General features: G+C 45.2%; 1 protein-coding gene across 3 annotated transcripts in view; it reads left to right on the forward strand.

The window, feature by feature from the left end:
• The window catches only part of SORCS1 (sortilin related VPS10 domain containing receptor 1), a 408602-nt gene that overhangs the window by 316308 nt on the left and 75253 nt on the right, over positions 1-17041 (forward strand). For all 3 annotated transcript variants that reach the window (XM_034776637.1, XM_034776634.1, XM_034776636.1), the window contains exons 8-10: positions 1813-1902; positions 7194-7373; positions 15780-15926. In XM_034776637.1, coding sequence (XP_034632528.1) covers positions 1813-1902; positions 7194-7373; positions 15780-15926 — 417 coding nt within the window. The remainder of the gene's footprint in view (positions 1-1812; positions 1903-7193; positions 7374-15779; positions 15927-17041) is intronic.

Here is a 17041-nt window from a genome sequence, read left to right on the forward strand (position 1 = left end):
AGTCTGTGTTGCTGCTTTAACTTGAGTTAATTGATTGCTAATTGACTCAAGGTAACTAACACAGCCGTAAATGCTTGTTTAGATGGTCTGGTCCAGAATACAAGCATTTGTGGTTTACATTAGGATTTAACTAACATGGGGAGGTGTCTATACTAGCATTTATGTGTTTGGTAATGCAAATTAAAGCAGGTCCACAAAGTGTAGTGTAGACATACCCTTTGATTGCAAATCAGATACTGGTGCTAGTGGTGGGGACGGCTCAGTCGGTGGGAATCTTTCTTCAGTGTCATAATTGAATCATTGCTCGGGTATCATTGTATTAGTGGTGTGCTGCTGGAGTTGGCCTCTTGCCAATGGTCCAGCCAGATCCCATGGTGCACACGGTGACAATAGGCATGTTAATTCCACTCTGACTAGTTACATTCTGCCTTCTCAAATCATCCTTCTCTTTAAGTAGGATACAGTGTATTTCAATTTCCAGTTTTCAACAGTTGTGCGGTGTTACTCTGTGCTTTTAATAAATGCTGCATTCCACCCTAGAGCTGGCAGCATTTCAATGGTTGTGTGAAGAGACAACCTATAAAAACCCTCAGCAGCCAGGGGTATTATGAAGATTAATTTGTTGCTGTTTGTACTGTGCTGTGAGATCAGTTGGGGAAAGAAGTATGTTAAATTTAGGTTTTAAAGGATTTCATTTTAATCAGTAAATGGTTGACTTTTCCAGCTGCTTAAAAAACTGAAGAAAAAATTACCCAGCCTTGATAACTTACATTTGCAGAAAGGAAAAAACAAACAAACCAAAAACATGTGTTTGTGGACAATTTTTGCTGTCAATACTAGCTGTCAATCAATGAATTAGAGATGGATATTATGAAAGATAGTCATAATTTCATTTCTTTTATCTGTTGTGAATCATGACCTCTGTGTTCTTGGATCACTAACAATACTGCCTTTTAAAACACCCCACGATTGCAAAAAGTCTTTGTAAGACCATACTTAACATAAAGTTCTGCTCCGAGGAGCTCTGAACATATTGGTTCTTTGCGCGTATATTAGCACCTTTCATCCAAGGATTTCAAAGTCTTTTATGAAGACTGATTAATCCTCATGACATCCCTGTGAGTCAGGTTAACACGACCAGATTCTTTTCACAGGTGGGGAAAATGGAACACATGCAGTTGAACTCCAGCATTTTCAAAGTTGGGTTGCTAAAGTCAGGCACCTCAATCCATGCTCAGGATCTATATAAATGGCCTGATTGTCAAAGTCCGATTGACTTTGGGAGCTGTGGGTGCTTTGCTAGTCTGAATGTCAGGCCACTTATTTAGATGCTGAAGTGTGGTGACGTGCCAAGTCATACAGGAAGTCAGTGCCAGAGCTAGAAACGGAACCCACGGGTCCTACCTTGCAACCTGCTGATCTAATCACTTGACCACCTGATACCTCTGCAGGTAGCGAGGACCTGAATGTGCCATAGTAATCTGCAATATGGATATAAAATCAGAGGGTGAAATTCATGGCCCCATTGAAATCAATGGAAGTTTTCCCCTGGCCAGAATTTCACCCATAATTTCACCCTCTGACTTTACTTACAAACAACAGGGATAGGTTGTGGCACTGACTGTCAGTTTCAGTCATTGACAGTTTGATTGACAGGTATTTTGTCACCTCCTGCAACAGCTGCTATGTTAAACCGTCGCTATCACAGTTTCATTCACCTTTGCAACCTGCCTAATATTTTCCTCCCGCCTCAAAGAAAAATGAAGGCGGATGATGGTAACCCTGGGTATAAAATTCCCTTTTATATTGCAGTTAACATCGGGAGGACGGCCACACTATTACGTGTCCTATAGGAGAAACACGTTTGCACAGATGAAGCTGCCAAAGTATTCTTTGCCCAAGGTATGTTGTTATTGCTGATATATTCACACTCACACACACAGCTCCCAATCAATTCAGAGGTGACTGCTGCCAAGCGGTAATTTCAGAATGAGCTTTAATTAACAAAACTTGTTTTTAAAGAATATTTGAAAGCGGAAAAGAGCCTATGGCTGTGTCAGCATTTCAGTCATTCAAGGACATCAGTATGACATGTAGATTTGTGCTCAGGTCTGCGTAAATTGCTATTTAATTTTAATCAATTAACACCATTGGGGGCAGTTTGCCTTAAAATTCCCCCCCCCCCATGTGGGTCACTTTTTATGCTTTGCCTCGTTAGCAGATTTTAATGGGAGGCAAGCAAAGAGATGTTTTTTGTGTCTACTCCGTATCTTACCTAATTAAGAACAATGGCGAATTAGCAATGGAGCTTGAAAGGATATGGTTGCCTTATGGAGCTGGGTTTTTGAGAGACCTATCCAAAAAGCGTCAGTCTGGGGGGTGAAAAAAACGTTCCATTCAGAAGACGTCAGTGCTTTGCAGCCGGACTTCAAACTTCTTCTTAAACAAAAGGGAACCTCATTCTTAAGAGTTTTATTTCTTTCTCAGAACAATGTCATCTGCCTTACTAGCATTCAATTGCGTGGCCTGCTAGGTGGCTATCAATGGGTATGGCCTTCAAAGTTATATCTGGAATCAGATGTTTAGGGCCAGATGTGGGTTACTGCTACATGGGGCAGTGAAAATCCAAATTCACAAGGTTCCTGGAACTCTTCCATTGTGGTTGGGTGGCGGTTTCGCCTTCTCTCTGGATCCCATCTCCTCAACCTGTAGATTCCCCCTGACATGTGGGTGGGTCTTTAAAGGGATCTATGAAGGTACAAGGCTGTCTGCTGTGGTGACCTCAAGGGCTGCCATACCATGGAATCCTCCTGAACTGCCCCAAAACAGGTGTAAGCGGATCGATGTTAGTTACAACTAACCTGGTCAGCATTAATTTACCCACAAAGGACTTGCAGGTTTGGGTGTGTGGGTTGGGGGATGACGTCCCCAGCAATGTCTTTTCCCATCCCACAGCAAGTCCTTTTTCACAATGCAGAACCCAACCCCGTGCTGCACCCAAAATCTCTAGTCGCTTTTGCAAAGTATTCTTACATAGAGTGAAACTCCAGCCATTCTAAAGAACCAGGAGGAATTATCCTATCAAGGCAGAGCAGACGTTGACTTCATCATTGGCTGGGATGATTTAGTTGGGGATTGGTCCTGCTTTGAACAGGGGGTTGGACTAGATGACCTCCTGAGGTCCCTTCCAACCCTGATATTTTATGATTCTATGAAATAAGCGCTTATTTGAAACAGATGTTCAAAAAATAATTGGAATCTTTTCAGACAAATGATTGTGATGCCCATGCAAAATGACCCTTAGAATTCCCACTTGCAACTAGCTCAGACCATCTGTGATGAGATATTTGGTTTGAGCCGTGTTCCCACTACATGTTTAGTTCTCCATCTGTCTGTCTTCTCTGAGATCTACAGAAAGCTGGGGAAAATAAGTTATAATTCATTTTAGCCTATTGTAAATGAAATAGGAATTGGAACAGTAAATGCTGTTGTTTCATCCAAGTGCGAGTGTGATACTTAAGGAGAAAAAGTGCTTCATTACAATCTCATAACATCTTCAAAAGATGAAGAGCTACATTTGGTGTGGAAGGAGCGAACGGAAAAAATGCATATATTTGCGATGCTGCTATCAAAGCAGAAGAACTGCCTTTATTAAAAATGTACAAAGCGCTGTGCTAGCCAAAGGAATTGAAACAAACAGCTCCTTCTATGCCTAGGTTCTCTTTAATCTCTCTCAACTAAGAAATCGGGCTCAAACGTGGTAAACAGTGCTGCCAGTGCCAAACTCTCGAATGGCTCGTGGGATTGAGGAATGGAATACAGACTTTTTCACCTCTGCATCTGTCACCTCTTTCGAATTTGGACCCGGGAAGAGAGTTGCCACCTGACGGCTGGTGGCTTTGGTGACATGAATTGGTGGGTTGCAGTCCAGCTTCTGTGGGCAGAGTTTGTCATAAACCCCACAATCACTGCTGCCAATAATTAATGCTTTGGTTACAAGTCTGAGCAAAGGGCTGTGAACTCTTACTTGGTTCTTACCTGATAAGTTTGTCTTACCCTGGGAGATGGTACCTCTGGGACTGGGTTAAGGAACATTAATTGGTACAGTGAGCGGAAACCTTGAGTTGCCCTCCCCATTCTGTACTATGGCTTCATGACCTGTAATAGGTGGCTCATGATCTCGCTAACAGTATTCATCACAGAGTAGCACAGGGACACCTAACAACATTTCATTGGTGCAGTCTGCTTAAACTCACCCCATTTCTAGACATACCTAAATCTCCGGCCATCATCTTGTGCTGGATCTGGAGTAGCTTATTCACCAGCTGTAAACATGAAGGCAGACAAAACAATGTGATTGTCATACAGTCAAGTCATGTATATAGTTCCGAGTTTAATAATGATAGAAAGGATCGGTGCTGCATTGCATTCCTGCTATTAAACTTGCCAAGAGGCAAAGATCCCCGACCAAGCGAGAAAAGGGCAGTCGCGTTGTGTTAACAATTCAGAAAGCTTTGGCCTTTAGACTTTCCTAGACAGCCAATCAAATTCTTGGGCATAACATTGCTCTTTCTCTTGTCTGTGGAAAGACAGGAAGGGCAGGCACTAGACCGGCATGTTAATGTCCAATCCACCATGCTGTGCTGCATCTAGGGAAACTCTCTGACTGAGTCCCAAGAAGGGTTTGGACTAACACAGCACACAATTGATACATGTATGTCAGCCCCTGTCCATCATGTGCTTACACTGTGCAGGCATATATAGGACAACAGACACATGCAGAGGCAAATGTAAGCTGACGTCATGTATACTTGCTTCCGGCCTCTGTAATGTGTGTGTTATACCAATTTAGACTCACTTTATTTACACTCCTTTGGACTATTGGAACATCTGGACTGGAATCACAGGGTGGGATGCATCTTTAGCTGAAATACACAAGCTACATTTAATCTACCTTGCTTGGGCACCAGAGTGGTGAAGCTTCAGAGCGGATTAGCACCACAAGTAATTACCCAGTGTTCTGGACGGGCTTGGACAGCCCCAACTAAAGCATGAACTGTCACAGCTTGTCTACAGCTAGATTAAACCTAGTTCATGTGTGTCTACTAAAAATGCAATCACACCCTGTGCTTGCAGACTAGACATAGCCTTAGATTCCCTTAGCCTTCATTGGATTTTCTCATTTACTGAGACTCACCCTAGTTTAGAAAGAAAAGTTTTCAGCGAATAAGTGACCTGATTAATTTCACCGGCATTCGTGAAATGGCCTTCAGTGTTCCCTAAAACTGGTCAGATATGGGGGGGGGGGAGGGAATCAGTATTGGGTGAATAAACTATTTGATCAAAAATGGTGAAATTCCTGAAAGAGTATATTTGCCAAATACTGTTTGAGCAGCTCTAGTTACAACCTCAGTAATACATTATTTCTGAATTTGGCTGAGTGACTCCTAGTGCGTGTGTCTGTGTGTATACACATAAGGGACTCTTAGTATATGTCTACACTGGGGAAAAACTTGGGTTAGCTACCCCACAATAGTTAACTCAGATTAAAATAGCAATGAGGACATGGTTTATAACTTTGGTTGAGCAGCTAGAGTTTAACTCCAGGTTCGAAGTTAAAATTTGAGTTGCTAACCTGAGTTAAAAGCTGAGCTGCTGTGTCTTCACTGCTGTTTTAACCCAAATTAGCTAACCCCAGTTACAAACACACCTTTTTTGCCGTATACATACACCCTAAATCGTTGCAAGCCAGTGTGATTTATCCCGTCTTCTACATCATCTCAGACTGTAACCTAGTCTATTTGCCTGAAATACCAGATTATTTTGAGATGTTCATTACTGCGATGTAATTAAGCAAGTCAAAGTGGATATTTATCCCTCAGATATAAAATTTAGGGTGGAGGAACCAGTTGAGCTGAACTGAGCTTAACCTTTACTTGATATTTACCGTGAATATACTAAAAATGGTTTTAACTGGAATTTTTCTCCTCATTGTTTTTCACACTTCCATGTTTCAGCAAGAAGTGTGAAAACCCATCAGGACATTTCATTTGTGTGCTATTAATAGCATTAGCAGAAGCAAGAGGAAATATCATAGCCAAAGAAATCCACCTCTGATAAAATTCCCAGTTTTGCAGTCCTAAACGTTTGGCTGAGTTTCAAATAAGCAACCAACCTTTGGGATGTCGGTCCAGAGCAAGAGGGAACGCCCCCACCTTTTGAGGGTTAGCCAGTGCCAAGAAAACCTAGAATTTTTTTTTTCTCCATAGATTTTTAAGGCCAGAAGGGAGCCTTCTGATTATCTATTCCAGCGGTTCTCAAACTGTGGGTCGGGACCCCAAAGTGGGTTGCAACACCAGGGTTGGCTTAGACTTGCTGGGGCATGGGGTGGAAGCCAAAGCCTGAGCTCCACTGCCTAGGGCCAAAGCCCGAGGGTTTCAGCCCTGGACAGCGGGGCTCAGGTTACAGGCTCCTGGCCTGGGACTGAAGCCCTTGGGTGGGCTTAGGCCTTGGTTCCCTCCTCCTGGGGTTGTGTAGTAATTTTTGTTGTCACAAGGGGGTCACGGTGCAATGAAGTTTGAGAACCCCTGATCGATTCCATCTGGGGGGCAGAGGTCATCTGTTTGTTATACGTTTGCACAGGGTGTGGCACACTGGGGTCTGATCCGTGACTGGGATTCCTAGGTGCTATGGCGATATAATTAATTAATTAGTAACATCAGAGGCCATAGAATTTCACTAGCAGTTCTGGCATCTGTACATTTTTGAGGGACATTGAACTCCCACAAAATGCATAAGATGTGGCTGTTTTCTCCTCTTAGCTCAGTAATGTACAGTGATTTCCTTTTCAATCACATTTCACGTTTAAGATGTAGCAAGGGGGAAAAAACCCCACCCGATATTATACGCCACCCCTCCTCACAAACTGCTACTGTACAATAATGTGCTTAAAAGTGTTTCCCATGTTCAATTAACACCTCCGCAGTTAATTACTTCTGCATACAGGCAGAAGAGAGAACATGCAAAATATGCCGACGAGGGAATATGTTACTTGCAAGAATATTGTCTACAATTTCTGATTAGATTCTAGAATGAATACAGCCCTTGATCTTCCAGGATTCAACCTGTGTTGACCTTGGAATTGATACAACTGAGTTGTCCTACAATAACATGCCTCTGTGTCCTTTCCCCAGGATATGCACGTTATCAGCACGGATGAGAATCAGGTGTTTGCAGCCGTGCAGGAGTGGAACCAGAACGATACGTACAACCTTTATATATCTGACACCAGAGGGGTCTACTTCACGCTGGCCTTGGAGAATGTCAAGAGTAGCCGAGGGCTGGAGGGTAATGTGATGATTGACCTCTATGAGGTATGTCACGAGTGCTAATGACGCAATCCCATCCTGGGAGTTCGCGCTGTTCCAATAACATTGTTTTTGTGATGAATGCACACAACCTTGTACCACAAGTGTGATTAGTGGAGACATTATGTGGCTGAACACCATCACATAACTTTGGACTGGTACAATGCCTTTTATCCAAGAACCTCAAAGAACCCAGATTTTGTAGTGTTGTACAAAGTAGGCACAAAGTGAAGGTACAAGGAGGTTCAAGGGTGAAGGAGGTACCTCCATGTAAGATCTGGCCTCAACATTATCATACACTTAGGGGAGCCCATGCTCAACATAAGATGCTCAACAGCTCTACAGCACCATGCAGTTGCTACGACATTCACGACCTGGGAACCCCCTGGAGGAATTTTAGCTGACTCAGCCAGAAGTCCTGCTGTGGAAACTGTAAAAGCCATAATCTAGTGATCACATAAAACACACAACACCCTGCCTAGGTGCAGTCCCAGGGCCACAGAGTCCCAAGGATGAGCGGTTTTGTGCTGCACCTTTAAGAGTCACAGCCCAGAACTCATAGTCAAGAGGCGAGGGGGGAATGACAGCTTTAAGCCACATGTAACACCCTCTTGATCCTGGGTTGCTCTGGGGACTGGAATGGCCCCTGGTATTACTTAGACTCCTCTGAGCACCTATCTAGGTTATAACTACCGCCCTGAGCAGCCCAGAATCTCAGCGGAGCTGTGTCACCCTGACCCTCCCCTAGCAGTTCCCTATGCCAGACCTTGCAAAGGTGTCCTTGGAAGGCAGACTAGTAGCTGTCTTCTGCAGTGCCTGAAGGGTGGGAATCCTCCCCTGGATGGAACCTGGGTTTTTAGGGCCCCTTATGGCACTCTGGCTCATTTGCATGACACAAAGGGGCTGGAGTAGGGCGAGGTTCTCATCCTAGGTGTCCAACAGGTGGTTTCCCATCCTGCAGGATGAAATCTATTGAATAATATTGAGTCCTTGTAAAAGGGAAGGCACTTTTACCTGAGTATTAACTCCATGAGCTGGACTGACTTTGAATATTGTGATGGGGCAAGGCCAGATGACTACAGTAAAGTAGTGAGGAACAGGTATGTTAGCCCCAGGCTAAACAAATCCCTGGTACCATGGTAACCAAATGGCAGTTGCTCCAGGTTAATCAAGACACCCAGGGCCAATTAAGATCCTTCTAGAAGGTAGTGGAGATAGCTAGATTGATTGGGACACCTGAAGCCAATCAAGGACTGGCTGGAGCTAGTTAAAAGCCTCCCAGTTAGTCAGTGCAGTGTGGGTGCCAGGAGCTATAGGAGGGAGCTGTGCTGTTGGAGGAATGAAGTAGTATCAGGTACAAGGAAGGAGGCCCTGAGGTAATTGTGAAGAAGATATTGAGAGGGGAGGGTTCTGTGGGGAAGTAGCCCAGGGAATAGTATATGTCCTATTTCACAAAAGTCAGCTTCCATAGCTGCTAATTTTAGAGTCCCTGGGCTGGAGCCTGGAGTAGAGGGCGGGCCCGGGCTCCCCTCTCCTCTCCCCTCCCTGATTAATCACTGATACTGGGAGACAACAGAGACTGTATCAGGGAGGGTTGTTTCTCCTTACCTCCCTTGCTGGCTTATGATGAAAATGGCTCAGTAGACTGTGACCCTTGCCTCTAGAGAGAGAAGGGCTATGTGGAGGGTCACAATGAGCCTCTGAGGCTAGCAAAATCTATCAGGAAATACAGGACCCACGGAGTCAAGGACAGAACTTTGTCACAATATCCTTTAACTGGAAACCACCTTGAGATGTCCATGTAGAAAGCCCGAACGGGTGCTGTATAAATGCAGGTGAATTGCAGGAGAATGGGCGTGCCATTTCCTCATCCTTGTGAGGTCTTCACTATTAATCTATCTGCAACTTTGGCAGCCCGTGGAAAGGCTGTTGCCTCTTATTACTGTCAGTTCAAGGAGTGGTTTCACTGCATTACATAAAGGTGTCCTACATCCCAGGGGGAAATAAAAGTCTCTGTTTTATTAGGCTGACAGATGATAGGAACTGGGATTGAAATTAATGTGATCAGACTGGTAGCGTTGGCTCTGCTGATTACCTAGATAGAAAGAATATTGGCTGACACTGAGCCTGGCACAAACCTCCCTTGAAATCTGATGTTCTGGCTGGAGGAGAGCTGGAAGCCATCCAGCGTGAATCTCCCACTAGGACTGCTGCAAACGATAAGTGTTTGGGGGTAAATGGAGATGAAGAATAGAAAGAAAGAAACTCCAAAGGCAAATTAAAAAGAAGTAGAAATCCTATAAACTCTGTGCTGGTGTGAGGACAGCAGCCTCTAGAAAAGAGTGGATGTGTTGTGTTTGCAGCAGTGTACTGGTGCTGGGATGGGGTCAAGTTGGTGTGTGTGGGGCAGGGGTGCTTGTCACGTGTAAACTTGTCTGGCTTCAGTGGAGGGTGTGAGGGTGGCAGTGTGTATAGAATAATTAGGCGAGATCCTCCACCTAGGTACGTCTGCTTTGCATCACTCAAAGGGGATTGGACTGAGCCCGATGAGTATTACTATTGTAGAGATGATGGAAAATGTTCAAATTTCAAAATTTCCCAACAAAAGAGAACCAATTTTTTCCACACAGTTTTGGGACATTTTTTTTTGACCTACTCTTAGTGAAACAGTAAGTTTGTTTTGCTCATTCCCTTAAATGCCCAAGGATCCATATCCAGGCTAGCTCACTAGTATATAGAGCCATGCGGAAAACATGATGTCATTTTCACTGAAAATTTCATCTCTTTGTTTTTTTGATCAAAATTTAAAATGTTGACAAAACAGTTAATCAAAATCATGCAGCTAGGATATGTTTGGTCAGTTCCACCAGTATATATTCATATTGTCAAAGGAATTGCTTTTCAGAGCTCTCGTAATACAGCATAGATGCACAGAGTCTGAGGCCAGAAGGGACAATTAGATCATCTGGTTTGGTCTCCTGCCTGACATGAGCCCTTACATTTCACCCAGCTACCCCTCTATTGGACTTGACTAGAATCATAGAATATCAGGGTTGTAAGGGACCTCAAGAGGTCATCTCATCTCATCTAATCCAACCCCCTGCTCAAAGTAGGACCAAACCCCAGACAGATTTTTGCCCCAGATTCCTAAATGGCCCCCTTGAGGATTGAACTCACAACCCTGGGTTTAGCAGGCTAATGCTCAAACCACTGAGCTATCCCCCCTTTCTAGAGAAATGTAAGGAACTTGCAAAAAAGCACATCTCAGTTATTTTTTTTATTTCCTAATGGTCTAGACAGGGCCGGCTCCAGGCACTAGCTTAACAAGCAGGTGCTTGGGGCGGCCAAGGGAGAGGGGCGGCACCTGCGGCAATTCGGGGGCGGCAGGTCCCTCACTCCCTTTAGGAGCGAAGGACCTGCCGCTGAACTGCCACCGCCAATGCGGCTTTTTTTTTTTTTTTCCTAATTGCCGCCGCCAATCGTCTAGATTTGTATTTTTTCTGCTAAAGACAGATTTATAGAAAAATATTTGGTGTACCCGCTGTTTCTGAGTCATCATCATTCATTTCATCCCCTTCTGTCTTTATTAATAGATTTATTTTCCCTTAGAGTACTTTTTTCCCCTCCATATCTTTTCCCTGACAGTCTGCACTGGTGCTTGGACAGTGTGTGTTGTGAATAACGTGTGCAGTTACCTTTTGATGTAGGCAGGTGAGACATTACTGGTTGTGGCCCTGTTCCCCATTGTGGCTCTAATTCAGCTCCCATTGAAATCAGCAGGAATCTCTCCAGTTCAGCCGGAGGTGGATCAGGTCCAAAGAGCATATGGGTCAATTATGAACCCTGCATCAATTATGAACCCTGTAGTCCATGCATGGGAAGTATGGGGACGTATTTCCATGCATGGGCTACCTGCATCACTGGAGCCAGAGACAGCATCTGTCTTTCTGCTGCTACTCCCGCCCCTGCACATGTGGGGTGGGGATGTGCTGGGAGGAGAGTGGATGGAATCTTGCTCCAGCCCCAGGGCACCCAGTGAGGATATTGGGCTCAGCGCAGAGAGGGAAATACCTGCTCAAAGTCATAATAAGTGACCTACTGGTTTAAAAAAAAAAAAAAAAAAAAGAGAAAACCTTAAAGCCAAATAGTGTGTTTGTTTTTAATGGTGCCCAGTGCAGCGTGTGTCAATCTGCAGTAGTTGTGTGGTGGGGGCGATGCCTGTAGTGTGTCTCCAGTGTGACGTACGTTGTCTAATATGCAGCATGTAGAAGCACGCGTAGTGTGTAGTATGTGCATAGCTTGTAGAAGTGTGCGGGTGTTGTATTTGCCTTGTGTGTGTGAATTGTATGCAGTATCTGATCGGGTAGGGTATGTGAAATGTTTGTGCCTGTCAGTTTGAGATGTGCACAGAGTGTGTGTCTGTCTAATGGGAGTGTGTAAACAGTGTATAAATGGTATGTGTAGTGCAGGTATCTTTTGGGCATGCCTGAATATGTGGACTGTGTGTGGTGTGTGTGCACAGTGTATATCAGTCTGCATTGTGCACAGAGTTTGTCTGTTTGGTATAGTGTGTGTTTGTGTCTTTCAAGTGTCGATGCATCTGGTGTGGGCATGTAAGCAGTGTGTCTCTTTCATGGGTGCATATGCAGTCTTGTGTGTGTATCTGTCTTTGCTGTTGGGGTGTATGCAGTGGGGGCATATACAGTGTTGTATCTGTATACAATGTGTGTGTCTCCCTGCTGTGGGTGCGTATATATTCCGTGAGGTCTTTCCCAAGATAAACCAGTCTAAAAATGACAACACAATTTACGCTTTGCTTGCTTGGGAAAAGACTCAGAGTCCCAGCCCAAGACTGGAATCATAAAAGAAGAATTCATGGGACTTCAGAACACATTTATCACCTGATATATATATAAAATGCTCCTTAATCATTTATGGCGAACATCTCCCAGGGATTATAGTACAACCATTTCGAGAGAACAACAAAGGAAAATACAAATGGAGTTATTGGCCCTGGCTGTGAGAGCCGAGGCAGAGATATTGTTACATTCTCAGTCATCGCTATTTACACAGTGACACAGGTAGACTCAGAGGTGAAAGTAAGCTGGTCCGGTCCAGCGTACTGGCAAGAGCTGGTACGCCGTGCCGGACCGGACTGGACCGGCTTCCCCAGGTTGGCGATTTAAAGAGCCCGGGGCTCCCTGAAGCGGCTGGAGCCCAGGGCCTTTAAATCACCTCCTGAGCCCCGCTGCCAGAGCCCTGGGGTAGCGGCGGCAGGGCTCTGTCGGCGATTTAAAGGGCCCGGAGCTTCACTGCGGTAGCGGTGGCCAAAGCCCTGGGCCCTTTAAATCGCCCCTGAGCCCCCCAGCCGCCTCTGCAGCTGATAGCTGTGGGGGTGATTTAAAGGCCCCGCCTCTTCCGTTTGAGGCCACGCCCCTGCTCAGGGCGTACCGGTAAGTCCTTTAACTTACTTTCACCCCTGGATAGACTCAGTAAACCTTTTCTATTTTGGTATCTTTCCATTTCTTTAAAGAAACCAGAAATCTGGGGGGAAAACCCACGTCAGATGTAATGATTACATTTTTTAAAATGTAGTATTCCGGCTGTATTTATAGCAAATATTAATTTTCTAGTTAGTTTGGCTCCATTATAAGGACCAGATTTTGATCTCCTTATTCCTCGTGAGTAGGACCTTAGGCTCAGGTCCTCAAAGATATTTAGGCATCTAATACCCCTTGAAATCAAGGGGAGCTAGGCGACTAAATACCGTTGAGGCGTTAGGCCTCAACCCCCAAGCAGTCCCAATTGAATTCAGTGGCACCACCTGAGGAGTACCGTGTTGTTCAGTGTGAGTAAGCATCGGACCCTCCATGAAGTGGGGTGATAAGCAGAGAAAGGTGCTACTCATTGTCAGTAAGTGCAACAGAGTCTGGCCCTGTGTGAGGTTCACATGTCACAAAGGGCGAGGCTCTGCCTCCTTTACTCACGCCGAGTAGTACCTCACTTCATGAGTAGTGCCCCTGAAATGGATGGGACGGTTTGTGGCATAAGACATTACTGGATGTGAGTAAAGGGGCTAGACCCTGTTCCAAAGGGAATAGTTCCATTTTTTACAGCAGAGGGAAGACTGGCCTTAGGCACAAACAGAAAGGGGTGCTAGCGGCTCTGATATTTTGGAGGCCTTGTGCTCCACTGCAAACTGTAGGTCCCTTTCCACCCGCTCCTTCCTTAAGCAACAAACCGGGAGGAGGTAACTCAAGGACCGATTTCCCACCTACCAACACTTCAAGGTAGGGTTGCCAATTTTGCTTGGATGTATTCCTGGAGGTTTCATCACATAACATCATCTTTAATGAAAAATTAATCTTTGATTCCTGGAGACTCCAGGACAATCCTGGAGCGCTGTCAACCCTACTTTGAGGCCCTGTTTTTGCTTGAGGTCTCACAAATCATAATGCTGACTCTGAGCAGAGAGAAACAAGAGCTTGCCAGTTCTTCCCTTCTCTGAGTGGGGAGGAGGATTGGGCCCAATGAGTTGTCCTCTGGTGCTAGGCCCTTGCTCCAATGGAAGGAGAATTGAGTCTGGAAGGTTCCTTTCTTTGGGGAGAAGTCAGAAAGGAAGCAGAGTCCTTCCCTCTCAGCAAGTCATTGGGCAGGGAAAGGTGCTGATCTTCTCAGCGCAGGTGTTGGGGTAAAGGTGAGCCCAGGAAAGGCCACCACCCCATTGGCTCATCTCTCTTCTTCATGAGGTGGGAGAAGGACTAAAGACCAGGGTCTGATTGAGGACCACAGTTCTTATACAACTTGGGAGGGATGAGACCACAATAGGTCACCCCCACCTCTGATCCTCTGGGGAGGGGCTACCCCTTTATCTCCCAGGACAGGGAAAGGTCCATGTGAAGCTGGGATGTCCCAGAGCAGGATAGCCTAAGGGAAAGGTGGGTGCCTCAGGAATGGTGGAGGAGTCACATGATGCAGTATTATTGTAGTACTGGAAGGGGCAAGCTCCATCATGGCAGGGAAAGCCTGAATGTGGGACCAGGTGTCTCAAAAGTGGGCTGGGACAACATGCTTGGAGGTTGTCTGCAGCAGGGCAACCAGTTTGTGTATCACAGGGGGAAGGGGAGAATGCATGGTAGAGACTAATGGAATCGGCATGGGGAAGATCAGCATATATGGCAGGTGAATCTTATGCAGAGAGAGCGGGAGGTGGCTTCTCTGGAAAGGATGGGGCCTCTAGGAGAGGCATGGAGGGAAGCCAGTCCCCTCACTGTCAGGTACCGCATAACTTCTCCTGCGTGTCTTGTTACTCTCCACTGCTATGAAAAGAGCCCTTTGTGGAACTTCTCCTCTAAGCTCGTCGTGAAGTAAGTTGAGGCCAAAACAGCTCTTGATTCTGCTGCAGGAGTTTGCAGTTTGGTGCCAATTAAGTAATAACCGCTGTGAATAAAATGGCCCAACAGCTGACATTGTGTATCGATTCCTTCACTTCCCTGCCATCAGAGCAGAGATGAAGAGGACACTTGAACCATCCCGATGGCAGATAGAAGGTTCCCTCCCCCCTCCAATCCCATCATAGTTCTCATTGTTTATAAAGCGACAGCCGAACAGACTCGCTCTCAAGCTACAATGGATATTGCACTATTGATTTTCAGTGTGTTGAACAACCTGGGAATGTTTTGCAAGGTGCGTTGGGCAAAGCGAAGATATTTTCCTGCTTGATTCTCACAGGACTCTAGATGTAATCCACCTTTTAACAAAGCACACAGCATCTTTTCACAACCCCCACGGGATTTTGAGTATGGGAGCCTCGCCTTGTGGATAAAATATTGCACAGGGAGTCAGAAGATCTGATTCTTATTTCTGACTCTATCACAACCTTGGGCAAGTCACTGTAGCTGCTTTGTGCCTCAGTTTCCCCCACATGCAAAATTGGGATAAAAATACACGCAGGGGATTCTAAGGTTAATATGCCAGTGATTAATGAAGCACTTTGAGATTCTTGGACGGAGGGTACTATAGAAATGCAAAGTATTAATTATTATCTTTTTTTGCAAGGGAGCAGTTGCTGTGGTTGACTCAGCAGTGAGAAACGAGTGACTGTTCCTGGTGTATTTCCTCTTACCAAAGAGAGGGGTTGTCACCTTGTACTGAGTGTTACCTACATCATTTCAGGTTTCCACACTCCTTCGAAAGCAGAAGCTTTCTCTCCCATCTGCAGCGCTTCTCTGTGTTATTCCAACAAAGCCCATAACTTTCCTCCTTTTAATACCCATTGGCAATTCTCCCCCTTGACTCCATCACACGGATGCTGTGACTGACTCCCTGCTGAGTTTGACAGAAATCACATGTGCACACCAAAGGTCGGAGTCCAATTGATATATTTTTTTCAGCCATGTCAATTTTTCCTAGGTAGCAGGGATAAAGGGAATGTTCTTGGCTAACAAGAAGATTGACAACCAAGTGAAAACTTTCATCACCTACAACAAAGGAAGAGACTGGCGCTTGCTACAGGCTCCAGACACTGATCTGAGAGGAAACCCTGTTCGTTGCCTCCTAGTAAGTGCTGCTTTAAAAAACAACAACAATAACTTTGCCCCAGGTAACAACACAAAGATGATCCTGACTTAAAAAAAAAAAAAAATAGGACTGGTCTTCATGGCTATGCTGTATGGTACGGACAGGAATCTTCATTACAAGGGCACAGTGATGGTAGGCTTGGGCAGCCAGACATTATAGGAAGAGCGGCTATTTTATTTATTTATCTTTAATGAAGGAAACATTTTATAATGAGGCTTCTTTCTGCAGAGCTGATGATCTCCTCTTAGACAGCAGGTGAAGATACGGACTCTGTCACTGTGTAGTTGAAATTCTGCACACTAGGTGGGGTGAGCGAGCTATTTGTAGGTGCCAGCAGGGGACCAGTGGAGTTTTCAGGAAGGATGCCAGAGATGGGCACAGGCTGCAGAATTAAAAGTGGGACGGGGGCTTTGTAGTGTCCATTGTAGGTAATTTATTATTATATGTTGCTTGTTTTTCATTTATGTTACGTAGCCAGAGACTAGGGCAGTCAAGACATTACAAAAATCTGTGTGTGTGTGTGTGTGTGTGTGTTTGTGTGTGTGTGAACTTGTTTTGATCCGCTGGAGTGCGCAGCACCCCCCCACCCCCGAGCACTGCTTTACCGCGTTATATCTGAATTTGTGTTGTATCGGGTCGCGTTATATCGGGGTAGAGGTGTATATATAACTTAGCAAAACAGAACTCAGAGGAGTTTCTATGGAATTTTGCAACCATTTCAAAATAAATATCATAGTCTCACCTCCATCGGCATACCCATACAGAGATTGAGATAGTAATCTGGACACCCCCACAGCTCTGACTGTTGGGAGCCAGTCAGGATCAGGAAGCACTTCCCATAATCTCCATAATCGTCTCGCTGTTCTTGTCTCTTTGCTGTAGCCACCTGCTGTCTCTCATCGGCTTTGATGGTAAACTCTTCGGGGCAGGGACCATCTTCTCTGTATGTGTGTACAGCCTCTAGCACAGTGGGGTCCCGATCCCTGACCGGGGCCCCAAAGTGCTATGGCAACAGTATATACTAAATACCTGTGATGGGTGCATCGTGTCTGTCTGGAAGTGCTTACTGTCAGATCCAAGTGCATTTAGAGCCA

This window comes from Trachemys scripta, chromosome 7, assembly GCF_013100865.1.
Source record: "Trachemys scripta elegans isolate TJP31775 chromosome 7, CAS_Tse_1.0, whole genome shotgun sequence".
In the NCBI taxonomy this organism is placed as follows: Eukaryota; Metazoa; Chordata; order Testudines; family Emydidae; genus Trachemys; species Trachemys scripta.